The 14,987-nt window shown below is 36.8% G+C and overlaps 1 protein-coding gene across 2 annotated transcripts in view; it reads right to left on the bottom strand.

Annotated features, from left to right (window-relative positions):
- Positions 1-8,725, bottom strand: part of LOC136802065 (SMC5-SMC6 complex localization factor protein 1-like) — a 68,973-nt gene extending 60,248 nt beyond the window's left edge. For both annotated transcript variants that reach the window (XM_067058772.1, XM_067058773.1), the window contains exon 1: positions 8,641-8,725. In XM_067058772.1, the coding sequence (XP_066914873.1) occupies positions 8,641-8,655 (15 nt within the window). In that variant the 5' untranslated portion in view covers positions 8,656-8,725. The remainder of the gene's footprint in view (positions 1-8,640) is intronic.
- Positions 8,726-14,987: the final 6,262 nt, after the last annotated feature.

Here is a 14,987-nt window from a genome sequence, read left to right as displayed (position 1 = left end):
ACCTCCATCGGGTTGGGATTTCCAATGAACTTAACAGGATTAAAAAAAAGCCCTAGTTGTTTGTGAGCTTCCGTTACTAATGTGTTCTAAAGGACAAAAGTATTTCTCTAGCCCTCTTTTTCTCTGGAGGAAGAGCCTAAAATTTTAAGCAACATAAAAGTTTTCGATATTGAATATCTTATCCATGAAAATGTATTAACAGCTCCGAAAATGTTTTTTCCTGAGGAACAAATGAGGAACACTTTTAAATAACATCATGAAAGCCCATTCTTCAGGAACGTGTGAGGAAAAGATGATAAACAATAAAGTGAAGAAGAAATATCTCCATTCCCGAGGAACGAGTGAGGAGCGCTAAAAAATAACGTCATCCATTCCTGGGGAACGTTCGAGGAAGTAGTGAGGAACGCTTAAAAGTAACGTCAAAAATGTCCATTCCTGAGGAACGAGTGAGGAACGCTTAAAAATAACGTCATCCATTCCTGAGGAACGTTCGAGGAACGAGTGAGGAACGCTTAAAAATAACGTCAGAAATGTCCATTCCTGAGGAACGAGTGAGGAACGCTTAAAAATAACGTCAGAAATGTCCATTCCTGAGGAACGAGTGAGGAACGCTTGAAAATAACATCATGAAAGTCCATTCCTGAGGAACGTTCGAGGACAAGTGAGGAACACCTAAAAATTACGTCAGAAATGTCCATTCCTCAGGAACGTTCGAGGAATGGATGAGGAATGCTAAAACAAAGTTGAAATATCTCTATTCCTGAGGAACGTTCGAGGAACGCTGAGGAATGGTGAAGAATAGAAGAGGAATAGTGAGGAATGGAGATGTCCGTGAGGAATGGTGATTGGGTTAGTAGTGTTCTGTCCTTAAAAATGTGCATCTGAGACGTCTCAGGGCCCTCAGACTTTTCGAGATTATCTGAGGTTTGTCTCAATTTTAAAGGCTTTCTGTCCTTAAAATGTGCATCTGACACGTCTCAGGGCCCTCAGACTTTTCGAGATTATCTGAGGTTCGTCTCAATTTTAAAGTCATTCTGTCCTTAAAATGTGCATCTGAGACGTCTTAGGGCCCTCAGACTTTTCGAGATTATCTGAGGTTCGTCTCAATTTTAAAGTCATTCTGTCCTTAAAATGTGCATCTGAGACGTCTTAGGCCCCTCAGACTTTTCGAGATTATCTGAGGTTCGTCTCAATTTTAAAGTCTTTCTGTCCTTAAAATGTGCATCTGAGACGTCTCAGGGCCCTCAGACTTTTCGAGATTATCTGAAGTTCGTCTCAATTTTAAAGTCTTTCTGTCCTTAAAATGTGCATCTGAGACATCTCAGGGCCCTCAGACTTTTCGAGATTATCTGAGGTTCGTCTCAATTTTATTGTCTTCTTTTCCTTAAAATGTGCATCTGAGGCGTCTTAGGGCCCTCAGACTTTTCGAGATTATCTGAGGTTTGTCTCAATTTTAAAGTCTTTCTGTTCTTAAAATATGCATCTGAGACGTCTCAGGGCCCTCAGACTTTTCGAGATTATCTGAGGTTCGTCTCAATTTTAAAGTCTTTCTGTCCTTAAAATGTGCATCTGAGACATCTCAGGGCCCTCAGACTTTTCGAGATTATCTGAGGTTCGCCTCAATTTTATTGTCTTCCTTTCCTTAAAATGTGCATCTGAGACGTCTCAGGGCCCTCAGACTTTTCGAGATTATCTGAGGTTGGTCTCAATTTTATTGTCTTACGAGATTATCTGATGTACGTCTCAGTCTTATGGTCATTTCTTTCTTTTAAATGAAGTTTTTCCAAAAATTGTGATTAGCCTATATTATATCAACTGTTTGTGAAGATACATGATGACTAAATTGTACAGTCAAATCATAACATTTAATTTCATTTTTTACCAATAAAACCTGTTAAATCTACAATGAAAAAAGATCTCTGACGATCTGAGACGCTGTTTTCAAGGAAAGAAATAGTCAAAATTTGAAATGAACCTCAGATGATCTCGAAAGATCTCAGATGATCTGAGATGTTGTTTTTAAGGAAATACATAGTCAAAATTTGAGACGAACCTCAGATGATCTCGAAAGATCTCAGATGATCTGAGACGTCTGAGACGCTGTTTTCAAGGAAACAAGTGATACTTTGATGGACCTACCTGGATTATGCATTTAACACGTTTATAATTGATATCTACGTGACGTGACCATTAAACAATCATTCAGAATACAAATAGTGACGATCTATTAAAATTAGTCGTCTGTTTCTTATAAAAAAAACGTTTAGAAACCAAAATTTCATGCTCTTGTTCTTTCATATTCAAGACTTCGTGAGCAAAAAAACATCTCCAAAAAAATTGAGTAATTTGGCTAAGAACATTGATGTATGTTTATTAATAGTGATTCTTATTGATCAAGATGCGTTTTTTGAGCTGAAAAATTCATTTTATACAAAAGTCTGCTTGAGCCATCTTTTATCTACTTTCATACAAAAAATCAGAAAAAAACAATGGTCCAATATTTTTAAAACACTAAGTCCAAAAAACCCTTTTATGGCCGTTTTTTTAGCTGAAATTTACCCAATTTTTTTTTCTCCAAAAATCGGGCTACGTCACATTCGAGGATTTATAGCTTTATGCATCTTTGTGCAAAAAATCGTAAAAAATCAAAGACCCAATCAATCTAATACCTAAGCAATTGATAATGTGCTTATAAAAAATATTGAATTTGGCCAGTTTTTCTATAAAAACACGCCAAACAACCAAAATTTCCTGTCTAAACACTCGTGAGAAAAAAAAAAACATCTATCTCATAAAAAAATTGAGTAATTTGACTGAGAACATTGATGTATGCTTATTAATAGTGATTCTTATAGATAAACATGCGTTTTTTGAGCCAACAAATTTTTTTTGCAAAAATTTGCTTAAGCCATCTTTTACCTATGATGGTACCCTACTTTTATGCAAAAAATTAGAAAAAATTAATGACCCAAATTTTCACAAAGTCCAAAAAAAAACGTTTTTTAGCTGTTTTTTGGCCCAAATTTGCCCAAAAACATTTTTTTTCGAAAATCGGGTTCTGTCACATTCAAGGGTTTGTAGTTATGCATCTTTGTGTAAAAAATCATAAAGAATGAAAGAGCCAATCTCGAGAAAAGCCAATACCTAAGTAATTGATAATGTGCTTATAAAAACATATCGAATTTGGCCAGTTTTTCTATGAAAACACGCCAAGCAACCCAAATTTCCTGTCTAAACACACATATTCTTCAAAAGTAAGCCCTCGTGAGCAGAAAAAACATCTATCTCATAAAAAAATTGAGTAATTTGACTAAGAACATTGATGTATGCTTATTAATAGTGATTCTTATAGATAAACATGCGTTTTTTGAGCCAACAAAATTTTTTTGCAAAAATCTGCTTGACCTATCTTATACCTATGATGGTACCCTACTTTCGTGCAAAAAATCAGAAAAAATTTTTAATGATCCAATTTTTCACAAAGTCCAAAAAACCCGTTTTTTAGCCGTTTTTTGGCCCAAATTTGCCCCCAAATTTTTTTTTCGAAAATCGGGCTCCGTCACATTTTGGGCATTGCCATTTTGCATCATTGTGCAAAAAATCAGAAAAAACTAATGAGCCAATCATGAGAAAAGCTGGTAACTAACGGACGGACAGACGGACGGACGGACAAAGGTTAATTTATAGGACCTCCACCGGGGTAGGTCCAAAAAATAGTCAAAATTTGAGGAGCAAAAATCACAAAAATTCATATCAGTCTCTCTAAGGGTCGGAAAATTCAAGATTTCTAGGAAATTTTTTTGATTCAGAAAGAAAGAAAAAATTGAAAAAAGTCTCTCTAAGGGTAGGGAATTTTTCAAATTCCGAAGAAAACAAGGTCGAATTCCGCAAGTCCGAAATACCGTTCGTATCCTATTTCAGCGCTAATTTCGAACTTAAGATTTTATTTATATTTCTGGAGTGTCTTTAATTATTACTACTGAGATAGTTCTGTGGGGTTGGTTCCCACGTAATACGCGAGCCAAACTCGATCAATCCGGCTGTTATTGGATGGCGAGGCTTATTGGGGGAGGCGCTTATTTCGAAACTTGAGATTACGGTGCAGCTCTTATATTAAGAGAGGCGCTTAAAACAGGGCGGCGGTATAGAGGAAATACGGAACCACGAAGATCGAAATTACAAAAAAAACGGAACAAAATTTGATCGAATGCCAATCGAACAGAAATGGAATCAATCGAATGCCAATCGAACATAAATCGAATTGATCGAACATTAATCGAACTAATCGAATCAATCGAAAAGTATATGCAATCGAAGCTAATCGAACGTCAATCGAACACCAATCGAACGGTAATCGAATCCAATCAAAAGAAAGATGTGAAATTCGATTGGCGTTCGATCAATTCGGCTAATCGAAAATCAATCATTCGATTGGCTTCGATTAAGTTCGATTGATTCGGTAATCGAATTTTTCGATTGACATCCCCTGGTAATAGTTATTTCCACATGAAAACAGGTTTCAGATTTTAAAAGTTTAGGCAAAAAGAGGTACCTAGCAGTTACATCAAAATGCCTTGAAAATGTTAATATGAAACTTGCGTAATCAGAGAATGTATGCCTCGCTCATTATAAAAAGGCCGAGACAAACTTTCAATAATTGGATTGTAACATCGAGTTAAGTCTCTTTTGTTAAGTCACCAGGGGGTAAATAAAACATACCTTGATACATTTATCGTTCGTTTCAACTTGACAATTCGTTTAAAACTCAGCCTCCTTAGTATTTGGGGTAGGTAAAATATGTACAAAGAAATTCATACTTTTCCAACCCGGCAAATCTTTAAAAAAGAAACGAACAATAAAATATAATTACCCTTTCCAAATAAACCTCTTCGGTGGCGAGCGTAGTCTACTCTGACGTAATTGTAAAATTTATGTGATGGGAGTTTGACATAGTAATGTAATGTTGTTTGGGGAATTATGAAGTTCTCTGGAATTTCGATTGCATTTATTCAGGTTGATTTTTTATGACTTCTAATGGTATTTTTTCTAACGAGTTTGATTATCTGTTCTCACACTTTTGTGTTTTTTTTTTCGCATCCTTTTCCGTGATTACTTTTATTTATATTTTTAAAGACAGGTAAGAAGGCATATTGATGTAACTGCCTAGCCCAATTGGCCATGGCTTGGCAGCAGGTTTTAGGTGCCCCCTAAGAATTCAGGTGACCCCTAAGATTTAGGTAACCCCTGGCTGCCAAATATTTTAGGTGACCCCTAAGCCAATGACACCAAATTTTTTCGTCAAATCCTTTTCATTCAGACAATCAAACAAATACAATAGTTAGTTTAGCTTATTGCTAAATAGAATAAATGCCCTACTAAGAAATAGGAAATAAGCTAAGTACTGAAGGTTCATGCCAGAATCAAGGTTTTGTAAGTCAGGTTGCAAATCCCTTGACAGACAGATTTTTTATCTAAGCAATGCAACAGAATTAAAGAATTTTTACAGATGATATATTAGATACCAAATTTTCAGTTTTTGAGCATTGCTTAGATTGGGCGGTTCAAGTTATAGTCCGTTAAACCCCTGTGAACAACATGGATTTTTCGTAACAATTTACTTTTGAAAAACTTCAGGATTTCCGTAACATTCAATATTTTTTACGGGAAAATCTTGGATTTTCCGAAACTTGGCAAGAAAATAAAAAAATTTTATGGATTTTCCAATACATATATATTATGACTAAATATAATGAGGAAAAATCCAGCCATGTTGGCTACCCCATTGGCTACCCCGAATTTTTCGATTGACATCCCCTGGTAATAGTTATTTCCACATGAAAACAGGTTTCAGATTTTAAAAGTTTAGGCAAAAAGAGGTACCTAGCCCAATTGGCTACCCCATTGGCTACCCTGCTTTTTAGACCAACCCCAAAGAAACCCGCAAAAAGACGGTCGTGGCTTCTTCGTAAAGACGAAAGACAGATCTGGACTTTTTTCGTACTTTCCAGTCTCTTGTTCGTAGTTTTTCTGACTTTCTGGTTCTGTGTGAGTTATTTACTATGTTTCCTAACTTACTGAATGACTTACCGACAGATCGCCACCGGTGGCATTCGAACCCACTAAATGCAAAGTTCCAATGTTTTGAAACCCAATGCCTTATCCACTGCGCCACGGATCCATGCCGGAAGAGCGTTTCTGATGGCTATTTATATTGTACAAACTGCAGACCAGACTGTATTAGGAGAGCTCCAACCCTAACCCTAACTGATAATAACCAAATTCCTAGCCAATCTGATACGTAACCACACCAGACCACACCCAAACCACACCCATACCCAACCCTACCAGGTCGCCTGCAGGTCCTGACACTATTCCCGCATGCCGGATCTGAAAAATAGGTACATGTCTTTCGCTTTTACGAAGAAGCCTTCACCCAAAAAGACATCTGCACCAGACCATCCTTAAGGCCAGACGATGTCAATCGAACAATTTCGAACAAAAATCGCAATCGAACCAATCGAACGTAATCGAATGCGATCGAATAATTGCGATTCGATTGTCGAACGTAATCGAATCTCAATTGAACGGCCGATTCCTGGGTAATATTCGATTGTGTTCCATTGAGTTCGAGTAAGGTTAGATTGGTTCGATTGATTGTTGACTATGTTCGATTGGTTCGATTGATTGTCAATTACATTGGATTAATCTTCGATTACGATTATGTTCGATGAGTTTGATTGCGATTAAATTAAATTGGATCACTCTGTTAGAGCTTCTTAGCGTGGGCGGCCGAGCGCTTAAGTACCATACTAAAGCGAATAAAATCTAATACAATTGAATCAATCGAACGTAATCGAATACAATAATTGAACGTAATCGAATACAATCGAACGTAATCGAAGCAATCGAACATCAATCCTGGGTAATATTCGATTGCGATTCGATTGCGTCCGACAATCGAATTGCAATTATTCGATTGCGTTCAATTGCGTTCGATTGATTTGGCGTTCGATTCGTTCGATTGACACCGTCTGGTTAAGGACGATCAAATTGAACAAACTGCACCAAATTCACCCAAAGGCAATGACAACCAAACATTATTGCTTCAAAAGGAGAATACCTGTCGTTTCTACGTTAAAGGGAATTGCAAGCATGGCTTGAGAGGGAAAAACTGTTCCTTTAACCACCCAAGGATGTTAGTCAGGCAGCTGAGGTCACATAAAAAAGTGCAGTAGCTACAAAATTTGCGAACAAACTTTAAACAGTTGTTTTCAATAGATACGACCTTTCTGAACACAAAATCATCAACCGGACAGTTTGAAAATAATTACCGGACGCGTCCGAAAATATTTTCGTATTTGATGACGTCACAAGCAAAATGAAAATTTTTATGAAAAAAAGCATAGACATATTATATACCAATCGACGCGTTTTTTGACGTAGATTAAGAAAAAGGTCAGTAACTATGTCTTAAAATTTGATAATAAAAAGTTACAAGCTTCCGAACTTTTGATGACGTCATATTTACACTTTCTTTAGGATCGATTTTCTCGAGTTAGGTTGAGAAATCATATATATCCACTTAAAAGTCTTCTATATCGATTTTTGAGAGCTTTCGAATGGCGGTCTTAGATTTCAATTTTGATAAGTTTGAATTTTTGATTTTTTTTTCGTCTCGGACAGGTATAAAATTGACGTTACGGACATAAAGGAAAAGCGTTCTAACTTTTTATAACAAAATTTTCAGATATGGTTACTGACCATTTTCTTAATCTACGTTAAAAAACGCTTCGATCGGTATATAATATCAGACCTGCCAACTTAAGATGTTCATTTGGCGTGAGATAAAAATTTCGAAGGAAAATCCGAAATCTTAGCCCGATTTTTCCGATTTTCCGACTTCAGAAAACGGAAAATTTTTCGGAAAATCGGGGAAATTTATTCCAAAAATCGGAAAATCGGGGAATTTTTTTTTCCAAAATCGGAAAATCAGGGAAATTTATTCCGAAAATCGGAAAATCGGGGAAATTTTCTTCCCAAAAATCGGAAAATCGGGGAAATTTATTCCGAAAATCTAAAAATCGGGGAAATTTCTTTCAAATATCAAAAATGCGTGAGAAATCAAACTTTTGAAAAATTGCGTGAGACAGTGTTGGAATGCGTGAGTCTCACGTTCAATGCGTGAGAGTTAGCACCTATGATAATATGTCTATGTTGGTTCTCAAAATTTTTTCAGTTAGCCTATGGGCGCGCATGACGTCATCAGGTACAGTACTAAAATATTACCGGACACGTCCGGTAAGTAATTTCAACAACTCCGGTTGATGGTTTCTAGATATTTAGGTTGTATATTTTCAATTAAAAGTGGTTTGGGATTGTTCACACCCCGTCCAATTTTTTTGTGACCTCAGCTGCCTGTCTATGTGCAAGAAGCTACTTTCACATGGAACTCGAGCCCCCAGAGGATGCAATAAAGGAAAACAATGTATTGTCACACCGAAAAACAAATAACTTTTATAAACTTACCTTCCCAAAACATTGAAGAAGCCTATACTAATCAAAGTAAATGAGAGAAGAGAGGAAAAAACCTTAGAATCAACCAGAATTTACAACATTTCTTTCCAAAGCAAAAAGACTTACTTTTCTTGCCGCCATCTTGAATCTAAAATGAGAATTATATAGGCCATTTCACAGTCGCAAAGCGTGATGGGTAATCAGGACCACTGCGCGAACAAACCATGGCCAGGCAGGGATAACTTCAAATTAGCCTATCATAGGCTGATTAGCCTATCATAGGCTATTTAGCCTATTTCATACAGGCTAATTAGCCCATAATGAAGAAAAATTAGATTTTTGAGCCAAATACTAATAGTCGCATTCTATAAATCCTCAAATTAATCTCTAATCACTCAATTAATGTATATTCCAAATATCATCCCTTAATCAGCTCCAGAATAGGAGATATTCAATTTTTTCTGACTGCGCATGCGCCGAGCATGCGCAGTATAAAAACTTCGACATTTTTCGCGGAAAAATTTGTTAATTTTTTTTTTTTTTTTTTTGCACACGGTACAAGATCAGAAAATTAGCCTATTATCAGTTATTTAGCCTATCACTATCAGCTAGTTTTTTTAAAATACATCTTTTCTGGGAGCTGAACACAAAAGATTTTTAAGTGGAGAATGTTCTTTGAAACATATAAGATTTGTTTTTAGTGAAAAAAAGATGCGACTATTAGTATTTGGCTCAAAAATCTAATTTTTCTTCATTATGGGCTAATTAGCCTGTATGAAATAGGCTAAATAGCCTATGATAGGCTAATCAGCTGATATTCCGAGATGATAGGCTAATTTGAAGTTATCCCTGCCTGATGGCCTTTTGTTCGAACTCTTTCAATTTGATTTCGCTCGGGCCCAGACTACTTTCACTGACCTTTATATAACCCTGGACAAAGCTTCTCAATGAAAATTGAAATGAAAATGAAAATTGGTACCCTAATGTCGGTACTACTCGATAGCGGTGTAAATACATCGAGAGAGCTAGGTCTACTTTCCCTCAAATTCTTTTGATGATGTAGCGGCGTTAGACGTTAATTTTTAGCATTGCAATGGCTTCTCCTTGGGTACCAATCCCGGGGGGGGGGGCAGCTGGGCAAAAGGACCGACGGGTATGTGCGGGTCCTAAGGGTACCTTTTCCGATATGTTTAAAATGCACTGTAAGGGTTGGAAAAACTAGAGATGCTTTGTAAGGGTAGAAATTTCGGAAAATTCTTGAAAAATCTAGATATTTTGACCAAAAATGCTAGAATTTTGACCATTTTGTGCGCAAAAGGGATCGAAAATTTGGGGGAAAATGCACTCTAAGGGTATGATTTTCACTGATTTTTGCTGCACTGTAAGGGTGCAATTTTAAAAGCAAATTTTCGGCCCGCACATACCGTCAGTCCGCAAACCCAGTGCCCCCCCAGGGGTACCGATTCTAAAAAACTCCAATCAAAGATGGCAGATATTGCTTGGTCCAGGGTTATTGCTCCCGAAGGGAGCCTATGTTGCTTCACGAGGCCGTGTGCTGGGGATCGAGCTGGCGAAAAATTGTTCAAGAAAAAAAATGGGACGATGTAACCTAGTTACCGCATCTACTAAAAGATTGCCGTGTGGTGAGCTTTTAAGCTAGCTCGACCGCGCGAACAGATATTTTGCGTTTTTGGCGCTCCAAAGTCATAGCTTGGAATACAACAACAAAAAGCAACGAAGCAACTTGGGACCTTGGGACCGGAAAGATCTAGTTTCAATCACCAATTCCGCCCTTCTCCTCTTTTTCTCTATTTCCTATCTCTAACTCTGTTTCTTCTGATTTCTGGACTTGGTTTTTTCTGAATTTGACTATTTGAAGCTATTTTGCTAATTTTGAAACTATACTCCCACACCTCGGTTCGAACCACCAAATACGGGTCAAGCTGGAGTTTTTACAAGGTTTTTGATGATTCGATTGGTCGTTGAATCTTGAGACAAAGGATTTTATTGCTTCTTCTAAAGAACGCGTCATCTCTATTATTTCAAATGATCAATCAGTGAAGTATCTTATAAAAACTCCAGCTCATCCCCCAAATACAAGCAACCTTGGTTTCTAAACCTGACGCCTAACCGCTTAAGCTATCGTCGCACAGCAAAATCACGCAATTCATAACATATTATACCAAACTGGCAAAAGACGGGGGTAATGTTATTATAATATGGGTAAAAGTACCCATTTTTAAACCTGACTGAAATTCGAGCCGTTACTAGCAACCCTGCGGGGCCCAAGGCGCCGAGTATGCACCCGGCACAGCACAGTGACAAGCCGTTACTAGCAACCCTGACCCTAACTGGTAATCGAATCCTGGGCCCGGTTGTTCAAAAGTGGATTAGTGGCCGATTAGCTTAATTCTCGATTAAATCTGACACCCGGAAAATTACCACGGACTAGAAAGAACGAAAAAAATTCAAGGGGCGGAATTGCTGATTGAAACTAGTTTTCACCCTTGGGACCAGTTGGTTTCAGAAAGTAGAAGGTATAATCCCATAATACTGTTCTGCAACTTTGATAGTAAGTATAATACTATTTTATCAAAAGTAATGTTTCAGATAGGAAAAGTAATGTTTCAGATAGGATGTATGATTGAAAATTATTTTAAAGAATTTCTTTTTGCTTTGTATCCTTCTTGTATAATCAGGCATCATCAGTTACTTTACTGTCACTTTTGGGTACTTTAGGCGTAGAAACTTTCGCGAGCAGAAACTTTCGCGATTTTCGCGAATTTTGGCCCTTTTCGCGAAAGTAAATGTCTTTAAAAATTCTAGGAAGGGCCATTCGCGAAAGTTTATGCTCGCGAAAAATTCTTGACAAAATAGAAAATCTGTAAAACTTCAAACTTTCAATAGAATGTAACTTTTATGGCACTTTTTAGCCTGCTAAAAGACTAATAAGTCAAAGGACAAATGTTTCAAGCCAAGCCAAGAAGTATTTGTGTCTCTAAGCCATTTTTTCATGTGAAAATTCTCAATTTTACGTCTTGATTCGCGAAAGTTTATGCTATCGCGAAAAATATTTTTCCGTTAAATTCGCGAAAGTAAATGTCGTGAATTTCGCGATTTTTCGTCCTCGCGAAAGTTTCTGCTCGCGAAAGTTTCTACGCCTAAAGTAATTATTATTATAGAAATTGGAAAACACTTTGCATACCACCATTAACGAAACTTCTGTTTATCTCCAGGCGATGTCAATTGAATTCAATTGATCCAAATTTTCGTAATTGAACTATCAAATTTTATCAAACAGAATCAAACTATTAGGTGTTTGGTTACTGAACCTGATCGAAGACAACCCTGTCGAACGTAAGAAATATTTCTATCCCCAGACAAACAAATTGCGCTGCCAGATAAGTGAACCACGCGGCTGGATAAGTGAACGTGTTGTCACGAGTTAACGCACGACGGTCGACTAAGTTCGCACGAAAGCGGGCAGAATAGGGATGATGAAATTGACGCCCATGTGTGATCGCCCAATTGTTTAAGTACGTCTCGCAGACCACGCGTTCAGTCCGGGGTATGTCTCAAAAAGTAATGTTAAAATCCTCGGACACGCAACAAGAAAATCCCTGGAGTCCGGGGAATCGGCAGGGTCGTTCGAACATAATTCACCTTTACCAGAATCTTTTAGTTTCGTGACTGTTCGATTTGGTTGCGGTAATCTAACACCTATCGTTTGATAATGTTAGATTAGATTGGTACCCGTGAAAAAGGGTAATTTGCATCATTTGAGGGAAACTTTACATTGCCTCCAATCTGCAGACCTTTCTTGGTCTGCACTTTGTCTAAGCTAAAATGTAAATTAAATGTTTTTGACTTTTGAATTTTTACAATTTTATTACCAGAAAGCTCTACTATTTGGAGGCGATACCAGTTTCCCTCCAGTGATTACCCTTTTTCATGGTAATCAAACAGTCTGATCTGATTGACATCACCTGGATATTTATTACAAATTATCTATTGACAGTTTCTTCTTCTCTATTCCTATTTCAGCTTTATGGTTTTGCCTTCCAGCCTTCGTTCATTCACCATGACAAATACCATATTAACCATTAAAGTAGTTTTACACGTTGGATGTACTGTCGCTGCTTCAAATACGCTGAGTTTGCACAAAGATAGCAGTTGTTCAACCAATCATCAAACTTTATTTTAACATAACATTTTAAAAATGACAAGAGTTTTGACTTCAAAATGTTGAACAAGAATTGGAATGAATTGTCTGCATTTTTAATGGAGCTGTGCAATGTTTGTGCAATGGGACACCAAAACAGCAACCATTTTAACCGAACCTCCACAGAATCATCTTTTTTGTACTGTCCAAGAAACATGGATCTGTTTGTTGTTGAACAGGATGTGACGATAGAGAGAAACAAGAAAAAGCTGACCAGAAAGCAGTATGTCCCATGTTATCTCAAGTAATCCCATTTTAGAGCAGTTGACGGTACACAAACTTGACATTAACACTTCTTTTGTTGGAGAAATTCCTGAAGGATATTTCATGTTGTGTTCCTGTTGTTTGGTTGTATTTTGAATCATTTTGGTTTTGGAATGCTTCTGTATCCACTGTATTCTTAGTCTGGACCCATACTAATTTTTACTCCATTTCACAAAGCTCACATGAGATAAAAATTAGTATGGTAGAATTGGAGATTTTGAATTTGCCACCAGAAAAAAACCGTTTGAAAACTGGCCAATCAGAATTTTGTTGCATAAATTTTTCAGGAGAACAATAGACATAATCGGCCAATCAGAAGCGTTTCTACAAGAAATTGTAGAAATATTTGTCCAAAACTACCCGTCTACTATCGAGTTCAGAAAAAATCGTGAGTAGACGGGGCCCCATCTACTGTATTCTTTACAAAACAATATTACATTACGATATAGACAACAACTTAGCTGAAAATTATATCATTGTCAAAATATATGTAGTCTTGGAAGTTATAAATTAATGTTCTGATATGTTTGTTATTTTTATTTTTGTTATTGTTTTTTCAAAGAAAATGCTTTTGAGAAGAAAGACATTCTAAATATTTCCTGAAGATTATTCCAAGACCCTGCCTATAAAACACGAAAAGCTTTGTAATTCAAGCTTTATAAGGTATCTATTAAAGGGGGCATGTTTAGTGCAAGCTATGGCTGAGGAAAATTGAATACTTTGCAATATCACTGTATTTCTGACAAAAATAAACACGGCATTTCGCCTTTTCTGAATTTCAATCAATCACTGTCAAATGCCTGTCATTGGGAGCATCATAGCGAAAGCTACTTGCTAGTATAAAGGTCAGTTTATTTATTTATTTATTTATTTATTGAAATTGAACCACTCCACGTCCGTGGGCAAACTACTAATTGGTCAGCCTAAGCTGAGCATAGGCCATTTCACAGTCGCAAAGCGTAATGGGTAATCAGGACCACTGCGCGCTAATAACGACTTACTATTGGTCCAAAGTTTTGAAAAAATTGAAGATTTTTGCGTCTAGCCAACGGGAAGCCGTAATGAAGGCGCAATCAGTCCTGATTACTCATGATCCATTTCGACTGTGAAATGGCCTATTCAAATAGGTAAAATTTTCCACCATCATCATCATAAGACGGCAAAAAAAAAATCCGATTTTCCGATCTCACTTTGATTTCAAAACTTTCTTCCGATCGGGTTAACTTTTTGGGTACTTTTTAGCGTGCGTTGTTTTCACAGATCATAATGTAGTTTCAAGATGGCGGCTCAAGCGATAGTCAGATGTGATAAGTCAGTGTTGTACCAAAGTATTTCCAGTGTAAATCTGTTGCAAGCTTCAATTTCTGTCATTTATTATTTTAACTCGGCAAATCAAACACATGATTTTCATCAAGGGGATTCTTTTTCTATATCCTTTGAAGGTTTAAAGCCGTTATATACTTTTTATTGCAGCTTTTTTTACGTGAAGATTGGATGGATATAGCAGACCTGAATTCCATGCCCAATAACGTTTCTACAGAAAATCAACAATATTGGACTGATTCTTATGATTCTTATACTCAAGATCAAATTAATGCAATGCCCTTTTGGATTGAAGAGAAAAAAAAGACTTTTGAAAATGATAATCCCACAGATTATAGTCAATATCAAGTTGAGAACTTAAATGCAGAGCAGCTCCAAGCTTACAATATTGTACATGATCATGCTCAAAATATAAATGCTGACCCTTTACAAATGATAATCACTGGGATTGCAGGAAGTGGAAAGTCATATTTAATAAATTGCATTAAAAAACTCCTTGGCAAAAAGTGTTTATTGACATCTTATTTTGGTATTGCTGCCTTTAATATTAATGGAAGAACATTGCACAGCACACTCAAATTGCCAATTCGAAGCAAGTTAAAGCATGAACTCAAAGGAAAGTCACTTGACAATTTACAAACTAACCTTAAAGACATAGATTATA

Source organism: Clytia hemisphaerica, unplaced genomic scaffold (assembly GCF_902728285.1).
Source record: "Clytia hemisphaerica strain Z4C2 unplaced genomic scaffold, Clytia hemisphaerica genome assembly, whole genome shotgun sequence".
Lineage (NCBI taxonomy): Eukaryota > Metazoa > Cnidaria > Hydrozoa > Leptothecata > Clytiidae > Clytia > Clytia hemisphaerica.
Note: the sequence above shows the minus strand (reverse complement) of the source record. Positions and strands in the feature narration are given on the sequence as shown.